This window comes from Mytilus californianus, unplaced genomic scaffold (genome assembly GCF_021869535.1).
Source record: "Mytilus californianus isolate M0D057914Y unplaced genomic scaffold, xbMytCali1.0.p SCAF_5, whole genome shotgun sequence".
In the NCBI taxonomy this organism is placed as follows: domain Eukaryota; kingdom Metazoa; phylum Mollusca; class Bivalvia; order Mytilida; family Mytilidae; genus Mytilus; species Mytilus californianus.
In genome coordinates this window covers 50,744,570-50,771,394 of record NW_026262701.1, presented here as the reverse complement: position 1 = coordinate 50,771,394, position 26,825 = coordinate 50,744,570, and the positions used below count along the sequence as shown (strand labels likewise).

Sequence of the window (26,825 nt, the reverse complement as noted above, 5' to 3'; positions counted from 1 at the left end):
TAATATTTATTCGGGATTTCAACAACATTTATAAAGAACTAGTGAAATATATTTCAAAAACATATTGTTCGTTTTACGATTAGATTTGGAATTTTTAGAAATCCTCACTTTGTTTACAGATGGCGGCGAAATAGAGAGATGTTCAAACTGGAAGTCCACTTGACATGATTTCTCAGCCGAGGCCTACTCTGAAAAGGTTTAGACATCTAATTTTGCATTATTTCCTTTTAAAAGCATTGACTCTTAACACAAACACTACACTATTGATGTGAAAATATTTCATTTTATCTTGTTGAAACTTGTCTGTCACTTTCAGAGAAAATATAAAAACTTCTCAAATTGACAAAAATAAATTTTCATGATTCAATGGGTATTCTAGTCACTTCGGCACCCGTTCAAGTCAATTCGGCACCTAGTCAATTCATGACCAGGTTAATTTGGCATCCGAGGTAGTTTTTTCAGCACCCCTGCAATTAATATTATGTTTTGCAAGTAAATTATCGTAGATTCCATTTATCATGATATTTTTAAATATTTTCACTCGAGGTGTCAACATATATTTGTTGCACGTAAGAGAAGTTCCAATGGAAACTTTGTTATAAACAAAGGGACTGTAATATCTGTTCCTATTGGAACTTATATCATAAAGGAACGTCTATTTCATGACAACTGCACATTACTAGTAAACATGGCTTCAAGATTGGTGCCAACGTTATTCATTTTATACAAGTAGACAGGAAATGCAGAAAAAAAACCCAATTCAAATTACAATGATTAAAGTAGTTTTTATCCTCATCTGTGGATTAAACAACAGCTTCTGTAATGGTTCCTATCTTTACTTTTTTATGCCCCAGCCGTATCGGAGGGGGCATTAACTTTTACCCTTGTCCGTCTGTATGTCCCAAAATTAGTTTCTGTTCTCTAACTTTAGTTTGCCTCAACCAAATGACATGAAACTGATACACAATGCTAATTACCACAAAACACAGATCAAGTTTGAATTTTGGTGGCGTCAATTTTACCGTTCTAGAGTTATGCTCCTTTACAAATATCAAAATTGCTGAATTTTTTGTTTCTCTCGCTAACTTTAGTTTGCCTCAACCAAATGTTATGAAACTTATACACAATGCTTCTTACCACAAAACTCAGATCAAGTACTAATTTGGGTAGCGTCACTTTTACAGTTCTTGAGTTATGTCCCTCTTTAACAGTATATGCAAGCGGGGGCATCATCTGTGTCCCATGGACAAATACACATTCCCCATTTATTTTAATTATGAAAGATAAAAAACTACCTGAAAATTTTAAACAACAAACGGGTTATAGCTGACTGTGAGGTATGGGCTTTGCTCATTGTTGAAGGCCGTACGGTGACCTATAGTTGTTAATATCTGTGTCATTTGGTCTCTTGTGGAGAGTTGTCTCATTTGCAATCATACCACGTCTTCTTTTTTATATTGTTTGTAATTGATATAAGTTCATAAGTTTTTAAAGTAAAAACCAATCAAAACATTATTAATACAATACAATACAATATTTTTTTTTTTCAAATTAAAGGGCCCATTAAGAGCATAACATTAATAACAACATAACATAAACATTACATAGTGATTAAAGAAACATAAAATAATAGTTCAAATGCATGAGGAAAGGGTCAGTGGTCAAGGGGAGATAATTTTGCTATCTAACTAATTTTCTGATTTTCTAAGTTGCAGGCCTTTATCAAGGGATGCACATAAAATAGATAAAAAACTGCTATCTTCATTACTCGTGATCCATGTAAAAAGATCATTTCTTTTTAAATTAACTGAACTGGGGTATTTTTTTATATAATCAGTCATATCTCTTCTGAGGTTATTGTAAAGAGGGCATTCCAGAAGAAAGTGCATTTCATTTTCAATAGAATTTGAATTCTAATATAAACATATCCTCTCATGTCGAGGTAATATTTCATATTTACCACATACACTGATAAAACGTTCATGTCTGCCAGTTTCTATTCTTAAACATTGATTGCTGAGTCTGTTTTTTGTTAACAAATGTTTTTGGGGGTGCTTTAAATCTAAATAATTTTCATAGTCAAATGACCTCTTGAATGAAAAATAAGTGTCCAATTTGCCTTGATTCTGTAAATAAAAATCTCGCATTTTCTCCCAATCATTTTGAGAATTTAATTTGAGCTGTTTTTTCAGTAAATTTTTTAATTTATTTTTGCCTAAATTTTTACATATATTTAGGTCAATACCCAATTGAATATTGAGAAAACTTCAAACAGAAAGCCAACTGATTATTGTTTATTGTGTATTCTTTCTGCTTAATTACATGTGCCACTGCCATGACGGCTGGGTAATTAACGATGTACAAAATGAACCTCTGAAATTGTAAGTTTTGCAAAAAAAATATATATAAAAAAAAAGAAAAACTATTCTCAAATAAAAAGGAAAGAAAACTTTAAAAATAGTTTTAGGTGCGAGTTGAACTATCAAATGCCGTAATGACTTTAAATAGGTGTCCATTTGACTGTGCCCATTTGGCTTTTTCTATAGGTGCCTAATTGACCAGGTGTCAATTTGACTGGTACCCATTTAATGATATTGATAATTACAAATTGGATCATTTTTGAAAGACTACCGTAGGAACTCATATATATTTGGACCACTTATTCATGGTTGGACGTCCACTCATCTGTCCAATTAGACCGAATTCTTCTGTCTCTATATAACATATATTTCTAGATCTTCATTTGCTTTTTACTATTTTTTTTTTTGCTATATAGATGTAGATATATCGCACACTAAAAAATAGTAAAAAGGAAATGAAGATCAAGAAATATACGTATACCCTATATTCAGACAGAAGAATTCATGGAATTAGGTCTACTGTCCAATAATATCTTAAATCACACCAAAAACGCTTAAAATATCAAAACCACTTAAAAATAACCATTAAATGTTTCATTTCTAGTGAAAAAAATTATGTGTTTACTTATTTTTACATGAAATTCTACAGAGAACTGCTTTTATAGAGGAAGAATGTCAAAAACACTGGTGACTCTAAAATATTTATTTTGCGTGTTGTATCTGTATACGTGATATTCTGCCAATCGCAAGACAACTTGGCCATAAGACAACTAGGTCTGTCTACAATGCAAAAACTGAAAGTGATAGTTTTGATGCCCATTTTGATTATACCCCACTGTATATGAATTATTACATGAGTGTCTACAACGAAAAAAGACAACTTGTATCAACTTTAAAGAGAATTTGGACTGTTTATATAGACAATTCAAGATCACAACTTTTGGACTCAGGACAATTAATTAGAGCTTGACATTTTGTGTAGACCTGCATCTGTCTATTGTTGAAAATTGTATGATGCTTCCTAGATTTATTTTTATTTCTGCTGTTTGAAAGCTGTATATATGTACTCAACCATTGTTTTTTTTGGCAGATTTCCTTAAGCTGGATATATATTACATCCTCAATTATTTTAAAGTGCTGTGTTAGTAGTCAAAAGCATATTTCAATTTTAAAATGAAATAATCACTAATATATACATAGATTTATGCTCTTATAATATACAAAGGTTTATACTCTTATAATATACTAGATTATGGAGTGTGTGTCCGAGCGAGAACTTCTCTATGTTCATTACTTTAGGAATATTTATCAAAAAGTAGTATTTCACATTCAGCCCCATTCTTCTATTTAGTCAGACGTCAGTCGCTACCCTGATATACCCTATCTTTTGTTTTATTTTTCGGGTAATTTATGACGGATAGCGTTTGACGTCTTTAGCCCAACAGTTTTATCATATTCACATAATTCAATTTATTGTGTGCTGGTTCATATTCTGGGAGCCAGTCTTGGCTCCTTTCTAAAAAACCACAAGTTTCTCGCTGCATTGAAGACCCATTGGTGACCTTCGGCTGTTGTCTGCTCTATGGTCGGGTTGTTGTCTCTTTGACACATTCCCCATTTCCATTCTCAATTTTATAGGTATCTTTTTTCATTAGATAAATAATTTCCAATTCATTTAGTTTAATTATAAGGTAAATTCAATGAGATTATAATAAACAAAAATAAAAAATAATGAATTAAGTTAATGGATAGATTTAGTTTGTTTAATGAATAAATAAAGATTTAAAACATCGAACCACCCTGATGATGTTAAAATTAGAATTTACATTAAACCAAATATTTTTGGCACAGCATTTCATTTGCAAATGCAGCAAGGTATAAATGAAACTTTGATGTGAAATATAAAATTTTATCATTTAAATAGCCCAAACTCTGTCAGAGTCAGCATTATAGATGGTCCAAGTTGACTTTAAAGGACCTATTGACATATATATATACTTTAGGTTAAAAAAATTAGTAAATAACAAATCCCAAAAATAAAAAAACCAAATTCAACCTCATAATTTGTTTGCTTAAATTAATTTTTATAATAAATTAATAAAGATAAGTATATATTCAAATTCAAACACAAAATTTTGATAATGTTTTGCAAATTCAGCAACATTTAAATGATACCTCCATGTAAAATATAACATTTAATCATTTATAATCCTTTAAATAGTCCAAAACCTCTTTTGATACTTAAATTATATAAGTTGTCATTATTGGTGACCAAGTACTTAAAGTAGTATTGGCCCAAGTTGTCTCTGGGTTGAGTTATTTACATTGTTCAGATCAATCTCCTCATAGCATATTATAGGTATTGTACACAAACACATTTTTAAAAATAATGCAAAAGCATAGAGCACGACAATGTATATGTTATTGTGGAATTCAATAATTAAGAAATAATTCATGGGGGCTTGAATATATCGTGATTTTACCACGGGTTGGCCCTTTATGACAAATATTTTACCCTGAGCGATAGCGAGGGGTAAAATATCGGCATAAAGGAACAACCCGTGGTAAAATCGCGATATATTCAAGCCCCCATGAATTATTTCGATTCTAATAGGACAAATACGGCAATTGTTTTGGATGGAAGCGCTCTAGATGAAGGCATTTTTTGCCGTTCCCATAAATAAACGCACTATCAAATTGACGTAAAAGACCGGAGCAAACTGAATAAATGACATTCTTAAACTATTTACAATAACATATTTAGATAGGTTTGGATGAATCTAAATGATAATTGTACTGTTATATGTATACAAAAAATGGCTTATATAACACATTTAAGCATCGTTTGTTTACGTTTCCTTGTTGTGATGATTTTCTGGTTTACAAGCGTGTATTTTCCCGTAAAATGCTTATATTCTTACGTCATCGTTCTATGACGTCGGGTAGCTCATTCATAAAAAAGCATATGACGCGGGAGTACGATCGGAACAGCCCAAACAATATATTCATATTTTACCACGGGTGTGTACTCAAAGCGTTTGAAGAACGTCATGTTAGAATTAGGCTTATAATTTAACTTATACATGTTATAATATATAGATTGTTTATTTGTCTATTCATACAATTTATATTTGATTTGCTTTATTGGTTCACTCTCTTACTCAGAATACCAGTAGCTGTAATACATTGTGTAAATGGTCTTTCCTAGAACAAAATTAATTATTTGTCTTTATATATATCTTTATTTCTCAACAAACCAAATTACATTGGTATAGAGATACACACAATAAATATTAATTATAATTACATAATGTATATGTACAGACATACAAAGGTTATAGGAAAGCAAGACTTTTGTAGCTGCAAACTTCTTAGAATAGTCATACATGTACATGTCATAAGTGTTTTAATCACATATGCTATGCTTTTAAATGAGTATATAAATCAAGTATTAGAATGACTGTTTTGAGGTATTCAGTATGTAGATCAATGATAGTGAACTTACTTTTGCATTATTTATTTTTTTACTATACAGAGATCCATTTTATGTTGATCCACCTCCTAAAGCACATTACTATCCAACAGAAAAGAAAAATCTCTCTGAAAACCAGAAAAAGGTAGGAATAATTTTTCAAATATACATTTGACACTCAAGTTAGATTAGAAAGTCTAATGAGCAAAAGGTTTTACCTAATAATAAACTTTTTTAGGATTGAAATTACTCCTGTAAATTATTAATATAATATTTAGATACACAAATTATCTCTAAATTATGCAGAACGGAAGAAGTGGGCATAAAATTGAAGTATTTGTCTGTTTCCTGTCTGCTTCCACATGTACATTTTTGTCTCGCGTTGAAAAAGCAAAACTTTAAATAGGCATGGTGTTGTCAGCAGCTGTGTCAACAATGTATTAGTTTGTGATAAGGTCAAGTTTATGGGGAACCACTAGTTGTAGGTCAATGATATTTGGTATGCAGTTGTGTTAGCATTGGCACATCTCATTTCCATGGAGATTATTTTTCTCCACCACCTCCGTCATGGTCTATTGACTTTGAAACTTTTGCTTAGTTTACATGTACAGTATTAGTTTGTGATTAGGTCAGTTTAACATGTTTAAGGGGAACCATTAGTGGTAGGTCAATGATATTTACTAAATTAGTATATATATGCAGTTGTATAAGCATTGGCACATCTAATTTCCATGGAGATTTTTTGGCTCTCCCTTTAGTCATGGTTTGTTGACTGAATGTTTTGGGTTATTTACAATGTTAATGTTTGTGATGTGATGATTAGATCAGTTTGGGATAAAGGACTAATGTTAAGTCAATGATATTTGGTATGCAGTTGTATTGGCATTGGCAAGTCTCATTTCCATGGAAATTATATGGCCCCACCCCCTCACATTGGTTCATTGACTCTGAAATTTTTACATATATAGATTACAAGTTGAAGTTTGTGTTTATGTTAGTTTAAATGGAACCACATATGATAAGTCAATGGTATTTGGTATGCAGTTTTTTAAGCATTGGCATTTCAAATTTCTTGGGCTAGCACCTTCAGTCATGATTCATTGATTCATTGACTTTGAATGATTTACGTAGTTGACATGTTTAAATATTGCCATTTTAATTTCAACATTTGCATCATACCATCAAATTTACAAAATGCAAGACATATCTCTGTGTCAACAGTTTATTCTCATAATTCACATTTATTGATCTTGGCGTTTGTTTAGCATTTATATGTTATAAATAGTTAAGGTAATATATTTTGCAGGTAGAGACCTAAATCAGGGCAATGGACTTGAGTTCAGAGTTTTTGTCTTATTGTGTAATTTTCTATAACTTCAGTCATGTCTGTTAGATCAATATAATATATATATATTTATTTAGTATACCTTCTTGCAATTGTTTATAAAGTTTATTAAATGTATATATAGTGATGCATGAGTGTGTATCATATTTGTATTTACTTGTAATAATCACTTAAAGCATGAATACTTTAAATTGGGATGTATGTAAATTAGGCAGCGACCCAACAACACAAAAAAAAATACAGCTTGAGTCACTTGAGGTGAACTCACAGTCTTCAACAAAACACAGGTGTCTCTACAAAAAGCCAAGCTATATCAGTGTGAGTCTAAAAAAATGTGAATTAAACAGAGACAAGCAAAAAGCTACCATCAACTACAAATTCCCAATATCACAAAAAGACATTAATTGCTTACATCCACTTCATTTGAACTTTAGTGGATAGTCGTCTCATTGGCAATCATACCACATCTCCTAATTTTTGTCTCGCCTTGACGGAGTCAAAAAGCGAGACATAGGTATGCTGTTTCTGGCGTCAGCGGCGGCAGCATCAACAATGTATTAGTTTGTGATTAGGTCTAGTTCATGGTGAACCACTAGTGGTAGGTCAATGATATTTGGTATGCAGTTGTATTAGCATTGGCACATCTCATTACCATGGAGATTATTTGGCCCTGCCCCCTCAGTCAAGGTCTATTGACTTTGAAACTTTTCATAGTTTACATGTATTAGTTTGTGATTAGGTCAATTTATGGGGAACCACTAGTGGTAGGTCAATGATATTTGGTATGCAGTTGTATAAGCATTGGCATATCTCATTTCCATGGAGATTATTTGGCCCTGCCCCCTTAGTCATGGTCTATAGACTTTGAAAATTTTGCTAAGTTTACATGTATTAGTTTGCAATTAGGTCAGTTCAAGGGGAACCATTAGTGGTAGGCCAATGTTAATTGGTGTTCAGTTGTATAAGCATTAGCACATCTCATTTCCATGGAGAAAACTTGGCCCCGCCCCCTCAGTCATGGTCTATTTACTTTGAAACTTTTGCTTAGTTTACATGTATTAGTTTGTGATTAGATCAATTTAAGATGAACTGCTAATGTTAAGTCAATGATATTTGGTATGCAAATTTATTGGCATTTGCAAGTATCGTTTCCATGGAGATTATATAGCCCTACCCCTAATCATAGTTCATTGACTTTGAAACTTTTACATAGTTTACAAGTTAATGTTTGTGTTTAGGTTTGTTCAAAGGGAACAACTTATAATTAGTCAATGGTATTTGGTATGCAGTTGTATTAGCATTGGCACATCTCATTCCATGGAGATTGTTTACCCATGTACCTTCAATCATGGTTCATCGACTTTGAATATTTGCATAACTTACATGTTAAAGTATTGCTATTTTAATTTCAACATTTGCATTATAAAAATTACAAAAAGGCGAGACATATCTCTGTGATAACAGTTTATTATATTAAGATATAACAATATTGATGGATAGATCAATTGAATTTTAACATAGTGTTTAGCATCCAGTTGCAAGTATTACATGAATATCAGCACCAGAACATGTTAATGATGATGATATGAATATAAAACCTTTGTACTAGACTGACATGCTGAGCTTCATTTTCACATGCTAGTCTGCAGAAAGACCTGTTTTCCATAACCAAAGACACATGAGGCGAGCAAGAGTCCTTTGAGGCGGTTAGATATAAGTTGCCAAAATACCTATTAAGAACAGACATAACTTATTTTCATACTATTAATGATAAATAAGACAAATTTGCAACTTCATGATTAGCACTTATTTTCTAGTAATCAAAATTATAAATTTTTAGTGATGCATGTATTTATATTCAGCTGTTTACATTAACATTTTAAGATGATTATTTCTTTTTTAAATAGTGTTCATATGTAACTTGTAAGGAGTGTGAATCAAAAGTTTTTGGCAAACAAAATATTTTGGATTAATTCAGAGTTTTACACTAATTATTTTGTCAGACATGAACTTTCAATTATCATGATTATGTATCTATATTTTGTTATTTACACAAATATTTTAAGTGGGTTATTTTTAAAATAATTAAAAATATTCAGGGGAAGGACTATGAAAAAAGGTTTAGTTTTGCAGCATCCTTAACATTTTTTAATTTTAAGTTTAACACTGATTATTTTAACATTGATAAGTGCAGGTTGTTATATAAAAAAGTTCCATCTTAGAAAATCAAATAAAAGTTCCTATATGTGATTGTTGATACTTGTTTCAGTTTAATGCATAATTTGATAAAAATATATTTTGTGTTGTATTTTTACTTTCAGACAGCTATCAGTCCAATTAGATCAAGTACCAGGAAACGTAATGAAGAGGAAAGACTGAGTTATAATGATGAACTATTTTTAAAGGGAGGTAACTCATTCACCCCAAAAGCAAACCAGAATGAATCTGGTTCCTCACATTTTGATGAATCATGGCCAAGCACAGACAGGCCATTAAGGTAAATTTAGTGTATAGTAAATGTGAACAATGATGCATATAACTATGATCACAGACACACAGGAAGCTTAAGAAGATAAAGAATAGAAAAAAATTAAACTTAAGCATCAAAATAAGCTTCATCTTAAAATTCATTGAAATACAAGAACATTATTACATAATTATTCAGGAGGACACCATTGATGTATATATTGCATAGAATATATCTTGCTTTCTACTTTGTTCTAGACTGACTTCTCCAGTAAGACTTTTTATATACATGAACTAGTTTACACAGTAACACTCAGTTGTGTCACCATACATGGATTTCTTATTCTCCTAGCTGCATGTCCTTGCTCTTACTCGTAAATGTGGTATGTTAAGCTACAAATATCAACTTTAAAGTATTTGACACATCAAATTCACAGCCTCCTTTGGAAATATTGTAGGATTCTAAGAATTAATTTCTCAAAAGAGGTACTGAAAATACTTTTAATGGTTCCAGTTGCAGAGTCTTATTATCCTGTTCCATCGGTAGAATGAGATTAAGTTTCAATTAGGGAAACAAAGTTAAATTCCAGTGTTCAATAAGCGTTCATTGAAAAAAAGTTGAGAGAATCTCTGTGGAACAGAGCAATTGCTGCAGATTTTGTGTGATAATGCTTTGATTCACAGCAAAGTGATATATAATAATTATTTAATATACGTCACTGTGAGAGAAATTTCAGAGTTGATCACTGACAGCCATCAGCATAATAACCATTAAGAGTGATTATTGACTCAATCACCTACCAGGTATCTCTACCTTATTTTTTAGGATTTTTATATCTTGCTCCCAAGGAAGGGGTATACTGTTTTATCTCTGTCTATCTGTTTGCCCGTCCATTTGTCTGTAAGAAATTTCTATGGCATTTTTTTATTTGCCAAGTGTTAAACATTGCATATATATAATTTAAAGTAAAAAATGAATTGTTTTACAATGCCAGTCCAAATTTCACTGCCTTCTTTTCTTTACTCATTATTTAAGTCTGTTCTTTTGGGGCCCTTTATAGCTTGCTGTTCGGTGTGAGCCAAGGCTCCGTGTTGAAGACCGTACTTTGACCTGTAATGGTTTACTTTTATAAATTTTGACTTTGATGGAGAGTTGTCTCATTGTCACTCATACCACATCTTCTTATATCTATTCAAAAGAAAATAAGGAACAACTCGACAAGACAATTCAATTTTTGTAATGAAATGATAATCATTTGACTCTGCTGACATAATTTTGCTGCATCTTTTGATGAGTCCAGTCTTATTCTAATAAGTTTAAGGCTCATGGACTCATCTTAGTGAGAACCCTGTATATAGTGGTGAATGAATGCAAAGTCTGAATATGTTTGTTCAATATTTCAGTATAACAGATGAAGATCACCCTTTGAACAACATTATATTTCAAAATAGTGGAGATAGATATGGTGATTTAAAGAAAACATTGCAGTTTCCAGAGAGGGATCCTCCAGCAGACAAAAGAAAATCTAACCTTATGTCGCAGAATGGAAATATGAGACAAGACAGTTCATCAACTTTACAAAAGTAGGTGTTATAAAAATGTACAAGCGTGAACATATTTTGCCGTTAATTTTCTCGTTTGAATTGTTACATTTGTCATTTGTGGCCTTTTATATGTGGTATGGGTCTTTGTTAAAGGCTGCATGGTGATCTATAGTTAACTTCTACATCCTTTGGTCTCTAGTGGTGAGTTGTCTCATTGCCATTGGCAATCATACCACATCTTTTTTTTATATTCTTTGTTTATATAATTTCTGTTTTCATATGAATAAAAGGGGATGTCAGATAGACATCAATAAGACAAGAAAAACCATCAATACAAGTTGTCAAAAACAGAAAACACTCTTTTAAAACAAAATTTCCTGTAAAAAATCTGTTAAACACAAATGTTTGATTCTGCCTTTCAAGAGATGTGGACAGCTCAACAAAGTAATGTTTTTTAATTTCTCAATTTGCATAAGCATGATCTTTTATCTGAATTTATATGAATAAATTGCTTTTACCTTAAATTTGAATTACAGATATATTGAGAGATTCCGTTCAGGACAGCCAATGAGTCGTGAGGAGAGACAGAAGGCCTCATCTTCTGCTCAAAGAGATTTTTGGTGGTTATCAGATAGATCCTATACTGACAGCTCAACACCAAAAGAAGACAGCCCTGGTGCTAAAAAAACAAGACGATTTACCCCACATTCTCCTATAAGCCCATACAAAGGTCATGATAAAGGATTTGGTTACAAGAAACCAGAGTTAAAGGTAAATATATGGAAATTTTAACTTTTCAAAAATTATACTCTGTGACTTGTAAACAGTGGGTAGGCACTTTTTTAGAACTTCACCACCCATAATATAAATCAATTTTGGAACAGCCCTTAGCCATATGGTCAGTGATCAGTTTAGCTGGTCGATATATATGTGTTGCAACAACAAAAAATAGGTGAGCAGTTCAGGCTCAAGGGAGCCTTTAGTTTGTCGTTTTAATTTATTTTTGGGTCGATGTTCAACAATACCAATTATTGGTTGGCTGTATAAAATTTTTGAAGAAACATAAAAAATACACTGAAACTACTTTACCTTACCCTGTGCAAACCATAAAATTTTCTAAACTAAAATCATTTATCATGATTCATGATTCATGACATCGAAGAAATTTATTTAGTAATGTAACCTGTATAAAATGAACACCTGCATAATGCAAGCAAAATAGTTAGTCCTGAAGGGGTAAGTGTTAGACAGGTAGATAATTTACAGACAAATCATTTGAATTGCTATTGTTTTTCATTTTTCAGGACTTAGCTCCACATGCATTAGATGATACAACTAAATTGTTACAGGAGAAAGCTGATAGACTTCTTGATAGGTAGTATATAGCATTATTAGTATTTACTAGGGATGTCAACTCGGTAAACAATTACTAATCGAGTACTCGTTGGTAATGAGCGATACTGGAGTACTCGCTCGGGAATATATCTATAAAACGGAAACACAAAAATACGTATTTTACATTCTGTGGGTTGTTCAATAGAAGAAAAACCATCTACATAAGTATCTGGGACAAGAAATTACATACCAAAATTAATAGCTCATTACCTGCAAGTACTTAGTCTAATTAAGTAAAAAAATAATAATCTAATTAATATAATTTAATGAACACCTATTTAAAAATTATAACAAGGAAAAACCATATCAAACAATAGTATTTGGTAATATTATTAATTCGTATATTTTAACTAATTTGATTCGTTCAGGGATAGTCACATGTTAAACTATATTTTCGAAGGTAGAGAGAAAACGGCGGATAGCAAAAAGCATATTGCACGGTTACTTTTAGAATATCTAAAAACCGATATACTTTGTGACGTCATGTAATGAATTTCATGATATTGTTAAAAGTTTTATAAAAAAATATCTATGATCGATTATTTGAAGAAAAAAAATCTTCAAATACATAACATGTAAAAAAAAACATCAAAAAAGTAAATGAAATAACAACTAATCTGTTGTTATTGTCTAGGAGACAATATCATATCTATAAAATTACAACAAGATCAAATGACGATTTTGATACAAATATGGTCGGAAATTAATAATATAATAATTATAGCCTATTTATGAGGTCAATACAGGATATATCGACCCAAAGAAGTATATCGACCTCGGACTTCGTCCTCAGTCAATATACTTCTTTCAGGTCAATATATCCTTGTATCGACCTCCTACAAAGGCTATAATTGTATAATGTTTACAAAGGCAGAAGGATTAGAAGTTTAATTATTCACTGAGGGTCGCCAGAGGATGCAACGGATTTATTTTATTTAGAAACATTCATTTTTCTTGTCAACTGTTATTGGGGGCAGTCGGTTTTGCAACTCTGTATATTAATGTCTTGCAGACGAAAATATTTGGTCTAACGTAACTGATGTGACGGAATGGATAAGACATATTTAGTTTAAAGTGTTAGCCTAGGTAAAACCCACATATTTTCTTAGGCATGTTTAATGATAATTTAGCACAGCATTCGAAACAAAATGTATTTTATTTACTAGTTAATCAGTGATGCCTATTTAATTTTCGGAAAGAGGTTCAAAGAAGATCTATTTTATATAAAGAAGACAGCAATATTCTAACAGAAAACCGATTAGTCAAGTAAAGTTTTGATATTCGATACTCTGTACTACCGAGCGATACTCGAATACTCGAGTACTCATTAACATCCCTAGTATTTACATATTTTCATGTAATTATAAAACATAATCTTTTTTTTAAAAAGGGTATAAAAACATTTGACTAGAAAAATACATGTCTGAAAATAAATGTTGTAATTATGTCAGGAAATTTGAGTGTCATTCTAATGTTAAATGATATGTAAGCTGTAGCCTCACATAGGGATCACTTCTGTCTTCTTGTGCCATCTGCATCACACCATTTAAATCAACATTTCCTTGAAAATGGCTTGACAGAATGAAACCAAACTTGCACAGATTCATATGATATAAAGTTGTGCAACTTCTATTTTAAATTTTGATCTGACTGATTCTTGGGGTTATACCAAATTTACCAAAATTAGTCTTGGCTTAACATCATGCAGTGTTCCATTTTGAATTTCCGGGAAGAAGGGAAAAAGGTCACTTAGCTTGGTAATCCAAATTTTTTAGGGAACAAATAGGCAATGTATATGACCTCAGGTATGTTTGCCCTAGCTACAAGAACATGTACCTAAAGAATCAAACAATTTAAAGAATTTTCAAAAATTTGACATTTTTGGGCTGCTGACACTGCTTAATTTTCACATATTCAGGACAAAAAGCTGCATTTTAAGCTTGTTAAGAAATAATTATATTTGACAAAAAAAAATGTACCTCATTATTATTTTCGTTTCTTTGTTGGCAACAGTTGAAAATATTTCATCATACTATCATTTCATTAAGTCAAACATGATAGTTTTAATTATAAAATGTACTATAATTATAATCCAGAGCTCCAGATAAGCTGCGTATTTGCGTGATCACGCAATACAAATAATTAAAAACCCAATGCAATTGCCCATTGCAGGGTTCAATAACCCAATTAATTCAAAGGAAAACCCAATTATATGCCAAAACCATGAGTTCTTAACGCTTTTATTCGCTATCGTTTGCGTTATTTACCCTTGTCTGATTACAGTCGTCGCGTAAATCTATTTTTATAATTTATAATTGGAAATGTCCTTTCGTTCTTAAAATAGAGCCCTGCATCAAGTAGCTGTAATGTGTCCGTGTTGGAATTTCCGTTGCTCAAAAGGTACACGTGTTTATGAAAACATTTCGATCTTCTCGGCGTTTATCCGATAAGCGTGTGACATGCTGTCATATTTTTTCGAATTGCCCGGGATTTATCATAACATACAATGAATTAAAACGAAAGTAAATGTCCGATAAAAATATTGAATGGAAGCATGTTTTCGGCTTCTTTTTGATAGCTGAGGGAAAGTTATGATGATAACAAGACTCAGATAGTGATTTTAGGAAGCGTCCATTGAACGCACGGGCGTGTTTGAAGGTACGAGAACATTGCTATAGAACGATAAACACGGGGTTTCGTCAAAAACGAAATCAGTTGGAAAAAGTGAAAGGCCAAATCAATTATGACATGATATGAAGTTGGAAAGCATCGGAAACCAAAAGTTCTGATAAGGGACAACTTAACCCAGATTTATGTAAATTGAATTAAACAAAAACAGTTTATATATTATTTTTTTTTTCATTTTAGTTGATGAATGAATACACATATCCGTTTTTTACGTCAAATTATGCAGCTTGACACTTTCTTTGTTTTGGTCTAATTGTTCTGGATGCTTAAGATAGTTGTCTTATTGGCAAGTGCAGTATAACATTGTCATTTATTTACTTGATGTTGCAGAATTATTTGTAAATTTAAGTTGAATGTGGTCTCCATCATTAAACCACCCTATAAATCTCCAGGTTTTGGGGTTAATCTTAAATCTGGGAACTACTTTTTATTTTTATTAAAAAGTAGATCTGGCAAATAGGTGAAAGGACTGGCAAAACTTTCTTACAGCACCTAAATTTCACATATATTACATAACAATATAAGCCACACCTACCCCAACTATAAACTGTAGGGTGATCATATGGGATCTAGAAAGGCAATTAGTTACTGTCCAACTAGTGACACCAGCTGCAGTTTACATAAGTTTTGAGAAAATACAAAACTGACAGAACGTTTAAAACGGGACACAAATTAAACGTACAATTGCTATTCAGTGAATAAACCAAATAAAACAGCTAAGCACAATTACAAAGAAAGAAACACATTTAAGATGGAAACTCATCTGGGGTTGATATAATGTGATTATAACATGCCTAAATATTCAATATTGTGTTGATGAAAAAACCCAATACATTAAGGAGCTTGGTGGTGAAAAACCCAATTTGATATTTGCTTGAGGGGTGAATTGGAATTGATAATGCAATTAAAAAACTTTATCACCCAATTAAGTAAAAAAATGGTGGGTAAAACCCCCAATTTGTGAATTCTTATCTGGAGCTAAGTAGACATGTACATGTATTAAAAAAAAACATAAAATTTTCATTTTTTTGGTACTGATAGCAGTCTAAAATGAAGAGGCAAACTTATAAAATTAGGATACTTTTGAAATACTGTTAAAAGTAGCCAGTTGTATTTTTTAATGAATTTCAGTGCCAGCAGTGTAGCTTCTTCAGATCCTATTGTTAGTACAGATGGACTTGGTAGTTCTCAGTCCTTCAGCACTACTATATCTAGTGTAGAAGAGCAACCATATAGACCCTCTTTTGCAAGAAAATGGGGTAAGATTTATTGTAACTGATTAAATTTCTATATCAAATTCTAAATATTTTCTTCCACCACCAACCTCAACCACATAGGTGTTTTAATTCATGGATTTACTAGACTCATTTTTGGCTACACAGGGAACCCAGTTTATCAACATTAAGTATGAAACCAGTAGAAATTGATCCCCACAAATAAAAGTAAATACACATTATATTAAACTATTTGAAGGTTTTGTTGAAAACTGCACAAAGATTTTTGCCGATTTAGGGAAGTATGTTTTTTCCTACATACTTGATTTTGTGGTTTTAACAAATTCTTCATACAAATCTGTTAGAAATTTGTATTTAGTTGAATCCTAAACACTAAAATTCTGGGTTCAACTCTGACCTCAAAATCCAGGAAAATAAGTACCCCACAAACAAATATTAATTACTTTGGCCTATGCTGCTATGATAATATGTCACTACAGTCTTACTACAATCAACACAAGGGAATGGAAAAGAAATGATATGGTGTGTATTTATTCATGTCATAAAGTTCTGAATAGTACTTGTCAAAAAGTAAACACAGCATTATGGTTGTCTTGAATATCTTGAATGTCCTGTAAGATATGAAACTGTCCACTTCTTCATAAGACCTTCCAGCAACTCTCAAGATGATTAACAGCAAAAAATAGCACTGTTCTTTAGATATAGTCTTTGATTCCTAGATTTTTTGGAAAATGACGCTATCAGCGGCATGTTTCCGATACCATTGACCAGAACTTACGGAAGTCGATTATTGCCTCCGCCTACCGCACTCGGTTTCATATTTACTATTTTACATACTAACTGGAATCTGCTTGTATCACGCTACACTCGAACAAAGTGTTGTAGTCGGACGGGAACCAGTTTACATACTTTATTTTATTTACCAAAAAGATATCTTGACCTGTCCATATGTTTTTTGTTATAAAATGGTATTTGGAGCTATCCCTTTGTTATATTTTGCATATTTATTCGAGCTTTCACTTTTATGCACATGTCTTACAGTCGTAAACAATCGGTATGTATACATGATAAATAGATCCGTTTTGTTATGGTGTTGGACTTTTTCCCTTCCAATTATCAGCAATCGCTAGACAAAATAGTTCTAAATTTTTTTTAAATATATTTGCATTACACATGCAATGGCAGTACCTTTCCAATTGCTATTTATGTGTTGTGTCTAAATTAAAGTTGTAACACTTTATAGTGACTGGAAAGGGTAGAAAAATTCATCAGATGAGAAAAGGCTGAAGATACTTCAAACGGCACCGAATCATTAGATATTGCATCTTGTAAAAAGAAACTGAGATTTGGATAGTTCCACTTCAAGGTAAAAATGTTTATCTCTTGTGAAATGAAATAAAAAAAATATTGTAACACTGTAGTTAATTAATAAAGATACTATTACGCGATTTCTATTACGTGTATTTCTGTATTGGCCTTATTATTGGTTCTCGGCCAGCAGTCACACGGCACCGAATCATTACATATTGCATCTTATAAAAGGAAATTGAGATTTGGATAGTTCCACTTCAAGGTAAAAATGTTTATCTCTTGTGAAATGAAATAAAAAAAATATTGTAACACTGTAGTTAATTAATAAAGATACTATTACGTGTATTTCTGTATTGGCCTTATTATTGGTCCTCGGCCAGTAGTATTGGCCTTCCGCTTCGCCTCAGACCAATACACCCAAGACATGGACCTATAACAAGGCAAATACAGAAATACTTACGCAATGATATTATAGAATGACAGTATGGTTCAATAGCGGGAAGCAGCCCCTCAACTACTTTTTACATAAATATTAACTTCTGGCTTCAACGCTTTGTTCGTCTTGTCTGGAGATCTTGCTGTAGTTCCAGTTCAGCAAGCATTTTAGAGACGTATCTCGTCCATCCTCTTTTGACTTGTAATCTCTGGTGATAGATTTTGCCGCTTGACATTGTATCCCTTCAAGCTTGTTTTTTTTTGTTACCGTGTAGGGGTCCCATACTATGGCTCCATATTAAATAAAGGCAACAGTAGTATACCGCTGTTCGAAACTCATAAATCGATAGAGCTTAAAACAAATCCGGGTTACAGACAAAATCTGAGGGAAACGCATCAAATATAAGAGGAGAACAACGACACAACAAAAACACAACATTAAAATGTAACTCACACAGACACGAACTATAATATAACAATGGGCATTATAAGATCCATTCCTAAAGATCTAGATCATTGTTCTAATCTGACACAAATTTCAATAACTGGAATGCTACCCAAGTTGAATATATGGTGACCCACGAGAACAGCATTATCACTATTGAAATTGTGTTTAATACCATGATTGTTCAATGTCATTAACTTAAATGGAGACAGACATTTGACCTGAAAGACATGAAAGGTGGTGTGGTAGTGCAAAATCAAAAACTAACTGACTATGATATATGGTTAAAGAATGAATCCCTATTTGTCTAATCTTCAAGGTGAAATAAAACTAGTAAAACAATATTATACTATTGTCTAAATATACAGAAATATAATTTGCTTCAAGTAACAGAAATAACTAGGTCACTAGTAACTTATTTAATGAGTATGTGGGGTATAAGAGCTTGCTAACAACAGGCTCTTCATAATCATTTGGTTTGAAAAGGATACTAGTAGTCTATATTCTTGATTTAGAAAAATGTAATTGCAACAAAAAAATCACATTACTTAGAATACTTTAGATCATTCAGGTAGTCTTTATTTATATGTACAAAAGAACAGCCATTAGTCATTGGATATTGTAGATCATTCAAATAGTCTTGACCTTTTTATTAGTACAAAAGAACAACCAGTAGTCATTGGATATTGTAAATCATTCCGGTAGTCTTGACCTATTTATTTATACAAAAAAAACAGCCAGTAGTAATTGGATACTGTAGATCATTCAGGTAGTCTTGACCTATTCATTTGTACTGAAAAAACAGACACATATACGAATATCAATTATATGCTTACGAGACATGTTGCAATGTTAAACTTATTACGGTATGTGAAAATCAAGACTTGCATAAAAAATATCACAATATTAGAGACAGTGGCGTCATTTTTCCTCAGAGCTTTCAGCTCTTTGATTTTTTTTTATTATTGTCATTTGTACATCCATCCTAACTATAATCTTTCTTTTCCATGTGTCTGTTGAAATGTTGATATTCCAGTCCATTTATTAAGAGATTATTATGTTACTTTCATCAGTTACTCTGTTAAAACTAGGGATGTCAACTCTGTGAAGATTTACTACTCGATTACTTGTTGGATTTACCGAGCGATATTCGAGTACTTGCTCGGTAAAATATTTACAAAATGGAAACACAAAATTATACCCATTATATGTGTCTTGTGGGTCGTTGTCTTGGGATCGTAAAACCCTCAACATTGTTACCTAGGACTAGATAATAGTCCAAGGAATTTTATACCATAATTAATAGCTCATTTGTATTTACTACATACATTTACTAATTATGTAAACTGGTAATAATCTAATCAAGTAATGAATTAAAATCTATACAAAAATTATTACTGAAACAACAATATTTGGGAACCGTAAAAAAACACATTTAATGATCAACAAAGGAGTGATGATTAGAACTTACTGATGCAATTAATCATTTTCTGAGGGTCGACACAGGGTGTAACAAATTTGTTCTTATCTAAAAATATTATCCTGTAAACTTTTTCTGGGACATAGCGATTTCTCAAATTTGTTATGTAACTTACAGTCCTGCTGATGAAAATATATGCTATGACGGTACAAAGGTGGGGGAGTGACTAAGATTAGCTTAAAGTGTAAGCTTTGGAAAAATGCTCTTGCTCATATATCCTACATGTACCTCTGTTTGAAGGAATTCTAAATGACAGTCAAAAGCAAACATTCAAATCTTATTTTAATTTTTATTAATTTTGATTAATATATGATTTCCCTGGGGGCACTCTCAATAAAAATATTTTTTGTTTAAATTTAAGAAAGTAACTACATTCTAACAGGAAACCGATTAGTTGAGTATCATTTTGGTAATCGATACTCGGTACTACCGAGCGATACTCGAGTACTTGAGTACTCGTTGACATCCCTAGTTAAAACATATTGCCTTTCCACATTAGACAAGTGCAATAACTTATATGTTACTTTTGTTTAAAGATAAACAAGAGAAGCCATCTTATCAAATTCCTAAGCCACAAGGGAGACAACCTAGTGGACCTGAGGAGGATGTTCTCTATCAATGGAGACTGAAGAGGAAGGTGGAACAGGCCAGAGATAATGCTTCAAAAACTCCTGCTGTCAAATTTGGTTATAACGATAAATCACCTGGACAGGTAAGAAGAGAATGAAATAAGGAAGGGTTAATGTTGTATACCAGCATTCACTTTAGACATTTTTAATTTGTAAACTGTTGGTTGTTCTTAAAATAAGGTCCTCCCCAAAAATAGCACACTTATGTGATTACTAAGTTTTGTTCTTTTGTTAGTGATGTTCAGTTAATTAACCCACATCTGATTAAAACATCATGTTAGTGAGTTAGTCAGTAAGCATAGTGCTTTTATTAGCTTTTTTATTTTGGTTGAAATATCATTTCGTCTGTTTTTCATAGAAAAGTACAGTATTAGATTCATGAGACACATAAAACACATATAGACAATTGCCTCATTTCAAAGTGAAATCAAATAACACTACAGGTCGGTTTTTGTCGAGCCTGCGACTTTTGTCGCAGAAAAGCTCGACATAAAGATAGTAATCCGGCGGCAGGTTGGCGGCGTTAACTAACTTCTTAAAAGTTAAATATTTAAGAAGGTAGAAGACCTGGATGCTTCATACTTTGTATATAGATGCCTTATGATATGAAGTTTCCGTCTGTCATATGTCCTTTGTCCTTGACGTTGTTTTCATGGTTCAGTGACTACTTGAAAAAAAAGTTCAGATTTTTTGTAATATTAATTTTTCTCTTATAATGAGTAATAGGATAACCATATTTGGTAAATGCGTACCTTGCAAGGTCCTCATGCCTGTCAGACAGTTTTCACTTGACCTCGACCTCATTTCATGGATCAGTGAACTAGGTTAGGTTTTCGTGGTCAAGTCCATATCTCAGATACTATAAGCAATAGGTCTACTATATTTGGTGTATGTAATGATTGTAAGGTGTACATGTCCAACTGGCAGGTGTCATCTGACCTTGACGTCATTTTCATGGTTCAATGGTTATAGTTTAGTTTTGTGTTTTGGTCTGTTTTTCTTATACTGTATGCAATAGATTAACTATATTTGGTGTATGGAAATATTTTACGATATACTTTCAGTCTGGCAGTTTTTTTTTTTACCTTGACCTCATTTTCACGGTCATTGCTCAATGTTAAGTGTTTGTGTTTTGGTCTGTTTTTCTAATACTGTATGCAGTAGGTCAACTATATTTGGTGTATGGAAATATTTTACGATGTACATGTCAGTCTGTCAGGTTTTATTTGACCTTGACCTCATTTTCACGGTTCATTGCTCAATGTAAGTTTTTGTGTTTTGGTCTGTTTTTCTTAAATTTAAGCAATAGGTCAACTAAATTTGGTGTATGGAATGATTGTAAGGTGTATATGTCTGTCTGGCAGGTATCATCTGACCTTCACCTCATTTTCATGGTTCTTTGGTCAATGTTCAGTTTTCCTGGTTAACTTCGTTTCTTAGATACTATAAGCAATAGGTCAACTATATTTGATGCATGGAATGATTTTAATGTGTACATTTCTGTCTGGTGGGGTTCATCTGACATTGACTTCATTTTCATGGTTCATTAGTCAATATAGAATTTCCATGGTTTGGTCTGTTTCTTTTATACTATAAGCAATACGTCATCTATATTCTGTGTATGGAATGATTGTATTAAAAGTGTACATGTATTTCTGGCTTGGTTTATCTGACATTGATCTCATTTTCTTGGATCATAAATATTATTGTGATACTTGTAGTAAAACTTTATATGCAGGACTATCAACATAAAATCAATGGTCGTCCTGAATATGCACGAAATATTTGCCACTGGACGTTAAGCAACCAACAATCAATCAATCAATAAAATCAATGGTCAGTATAGTAGGCGAGACATTTCAGCATGTGCACTCTTGTTGAAATTTAAGGTGGTACATAACACTGCTGGGAGATAACTCTGTAAAATTCAGCTGAATGTTTTATTCACGTTCTATTGTTAAGGAAATATTAAGCTTCTCAATGATCAAACTTAGTGTTTGTCAAACTGCTATATATCCAATGAAATTTTTCCGATAAAGTGTGTGGTTCAAGTTTTTTGAAATTTTTATATTTTTGTCAAAGGGTCAAAGTAAATATTTTGTCAAAATTTTATGAAAATTTAAACAAGCCAAATTAATTTTAGTCAAGGTGTTTGGTACCACCTTAAAACACCTTGTGTGTTTAAAATCATTTAATCACACAACAAAAAATCTTAACAAAGCCCACAGCTGTCAATTTCACTCCTGAAATAATTTTCAAGGGTTTTTGGAGGCTCTTGTTGATAAACACACTATCCACTTTAAATTTTGTATATTGATAACCAATGGTATGTCAAGACCAGATTGCTGAGAATTCATGTGTAATAATCTAAATTATTATTCCTTTTTACAAATATTAATAGAATAAAATTATTTTACTGTATTTTAACTGACATAATAATTTTATATATCAGAAAGAGATCGATCAGAAGCTAGATGAATTCAAGCAAAGATTATCTGGGAGAGGTGGACAAACAAGTCTGCCAACTGATGAATATAAAAATTCTAATGTAAGATACACAAGTGATTCACATTTTTCATCTGGAACTGTCCAGTTTACTCCTGCTCCACAAGCCAAAGGTCAAATACAGGTACTTGATCTCACATGTCATAAAATAAATTAATTGAAAATTTAAAAAAATTATGATGATCATTGATATGTTTCTAAATTTTGTTCAATCATTATGTTCAAATGAATAAATATGGATGAATTTTTTAAACGACATTATTTTTTCTCTCAGTTTTATACAAAGAAAGAGACTTAAAATGGCTTAGAGAAGTTTATTACTTATTAGATTATTTATGAAAGTATTTTATATAAAATATTTTTGGATTATTTTAGCATTCCCATGATATGCCAGCCGATCCAGAGAAACCATTTCCTATTGCTAGTCCAATGCTTCCCCATAAAGGTGCTGATGAAATAGAACCTCATTTTCATTTAACATGTGACTTGTTGCCATGTTCTCATCAAGGTCATACAACTCACCAACGATCACCGAATGATTTTAGGAGAGACCATGAAGCAAATTCAGCAGGAAGTAATTCAAAATTTACAAAAACTGACAGTAAAGTCTCAGAAAAAGATAAAGAAATAGATAGTGATAGATATAAGTTTTTACAAGCTGAAAGACCCGATATAGAAGAGAAAGTAGAAAGTGAAAGTAGGGCAAGTAGGTCATGTGATGATGAACAGAGTAAGAAACATGTGACTGATGAAGATTATGATTCTTTTGAAACTGATAAAAGTAATAAGTTAGTGGATAAGGAAGGTAAACAGAATGTCAGAATTCAAATTCAAAAGGAAAGTGAGTCAAAAGTGAAAAGGAAAATAATTACAGACGATGACAAAAGTATTCCAAAAGAGGATGACAGAAATATTCCAATTTTGAAAAAGTCAGGGAAACCAACACACTCCAAGCCTGTAGTGGATAACGCCATTGGACAGGTAAATTATCACTTTATCATGATATTATATTTGATTAACTCAACTATTAACAAATTTATTATGCTTCTTTTATTTTAGAATACTATGGAGTAGTGCTGTTTGTGCATACAATGAAGTAACTGAATATGATGTATTATATCTTAGTTTCATCAGAATGGATGAATTCTAAAGCATGTCAGTAAATTAATTCAAGAGAGAAAATTATGACAGTAACTTTGAAACTCTAAAACCAGGGAAGTACAAAGACCTGAATTTTACCCAGAATTTAGAGATAACACTAGACTAAGTTAAAATGCATAGGCATTGTTTTCAAAATCTTGAATTTAACACCTATAATTTGACAGAACTACGTTCAAAGGACTTAATAGAGAAGTAAAGAATATTTGCTCTAAAGCTTCTTTATAGTAACTAAAAACAAATTTGAATATTACTTTCCTTTAATTCAATATGTTTATGCATGAACATATATTGGGGAAAAAACAACATGTAGGGTATACATTCATTGACAGCAACCAAATGATAAAAACATACAGTGTTCAACAATAGACCTTTGTCTTTTCAAAATATTAAGTTCTAAATTTTCCAAAGTCTACTAAAACTCAATATCCCGAAGGACAAAAACATAAGACAACTACTGTATGCAATTACATTCATATTTTAGTAAATTTACAAGATTCATGATATTAGATTAAATTGTTTCCAGGTTGTTAAAGACAGGTTATTCAATATATCAACCAGTACTGTGTTATCCAGTATTGACAGTGAGATTTCTTCTCCTCCTCGACACCCAAAATTTACAGCAGACAGTCAACAACAGAAAAAAGAAAACACAGGTAATTGATCTGGGGTCCAGCTATAATTTGAAAGGGGAGGCTAAGGCACTATTTTTAGGGTAAAAGGTCAAAATAATTTGTGTATACATACAAGTATAATTTTTAGGGTTGACTGCGTTGCATGCAAATTTTATAACTAAGACCCGTCTTGAAGGGTTTAAGAAATATTTTATATTATTAAACATTTTGAAATGATAGTTAGAACTGGCACAAAATAAATCTTCAGAAAATGTATATGTCCTTTCTTTTCCCCATCATGAAGAATATCTTGGTTTCATGCAACTCTAGAATATTTCAATGTTTATGATGTTTCATCAACTTTCATTAATATCAGTAGTGGTAGTTAGAGAAAAAAAAACTCACATTTTAAGGATAAATCAGCTGAAAATATGTACATCTTTGAAAATTTATATTTTTGTTCAGTCATGGGAATTCAGAATATTAATAATATTTGATTGGGTGGGGGTTGTATACTGCAGCAAATTTTACACTTTTAAGAGACTGTAAATCCCAAACTTAATGAATGCATTTAAAATTGTTAATAATTGACAATTACGCAAAATTAATCCATGCAATGCCTATTCATATGTGTATTTGAAGTATTAATTTTCTACTAGTAAAAAATCAACTGAAAGTCATATTATTGTAACAGTTTGATTTTTGTCATATTTTGCATTAATAAAAACATCTCATAATTTGAAGTCCGTACTTTGACCTATAATGGTTTACTTTTACAAATTGTGACTTGGATGGAGAGTTGTCTAATTGACACTCATGCAACATCTTCTTATATCTATCTCATAATTTTCTCATTTAAAATTAATCCAATAAAACTAAATTTGATGTGATGTTTGAACAATGTCTATTTCAGATGATTCTTATGAGTCAGATGGAGAATACCCTGATGACCAGTTATTACACATGTTACGACAACAGAGGGCACAGTATGAGGAACAACTCAGGTAAAACAAACTCTTAATGGGAAATTTCACATTATTTAGAAAATTTGGAAAAAAATGGATGTGGAATGTACATCAATGAGACTGCAAGGCTGAGAAACCCAAAAACACAACAAACCAATAGATTGAAAGACATTACACAAATTTATTACTTAGTTTGAAAATAAATGAACAAAATTAAATCATTTAGTTATGCATACAGTTTTTTAACTGACCAATATTTCATATGATTTTCGAAAATAATTTCAATCTGTTAAACAGCAAATTTCACAAAATAATGATGAAAATTTGAATATTTTTTTTCATATAGATCTTTATGTACTGAATATCTACATGTTTATTTTCCATGACAATAATATAAAAATCACTTATTTGTCAAATAATGAGTATACATTTAGTTGTCTTCTTTTTTTACAGACATATAGATGACATGCTAGCAAGATTAGAACCAGAAGAATGTTAAGAACACACAATTTTATATGGAACTTTTTGTATGAATCTACTGATCTAAGTCCATTCCTAACAGTGAAGATGTGCTACCCAAGTCTTGACAGTTTATATATCAGCTTAACATAGAAAGATGCTTGAAAGATTGGAAGAATAGGATAAGAAAAAATCCAGTCTTCTGACACTAGCTTGTAATGGAACATCTTGTTTTGGCTTGGATATTTGATAGCCTTTTCTTTTTGTATATTAAAGTGATTTGTAATATATTTATAATAAAGCTATTTATTTATTTTA

The 26,825-nt window shown here is 31.7% G+C and overlaps 1 protein-coding gene across 1 annotated transcript; it reads left to right on the top strand.

Annotated features, from left to right (window-relative positions):
• The first annotated feature begins 108 nt into the window (after positions 1 to 108).
• On the top strand, positions 109 to 26,825 carry LOC127702446 (uncharacterized). The gene is made up of 13 exons (XM_052206647.1): positions 109 to 196; positions 5,896 to 5,977; positions 9,499 to 9,674; positions 11,048 to 11,227; positions 11,725 to 11,959; positions 12,493 to 12,563; positions 16,403 to 16,530; positions 20,714 to 20,889; positions 23,259 to 23,435; positions 23,687 to 24,292; positions 24,996 to 25,125; positions 25,997 to 26,087; positions 26,502 to 26,825. The coding sequence occupies exons 1-13, from the start codon at positions 165 to 167 to the stop codon at positions 26,545 to 26,547; spliced, it is 2,130 nt and encodes a 709-aa protein (XP_052062607.1). The 5' UTR covers positions 109 to 164; the 3' UTR covers positions 26,548 to 26,825.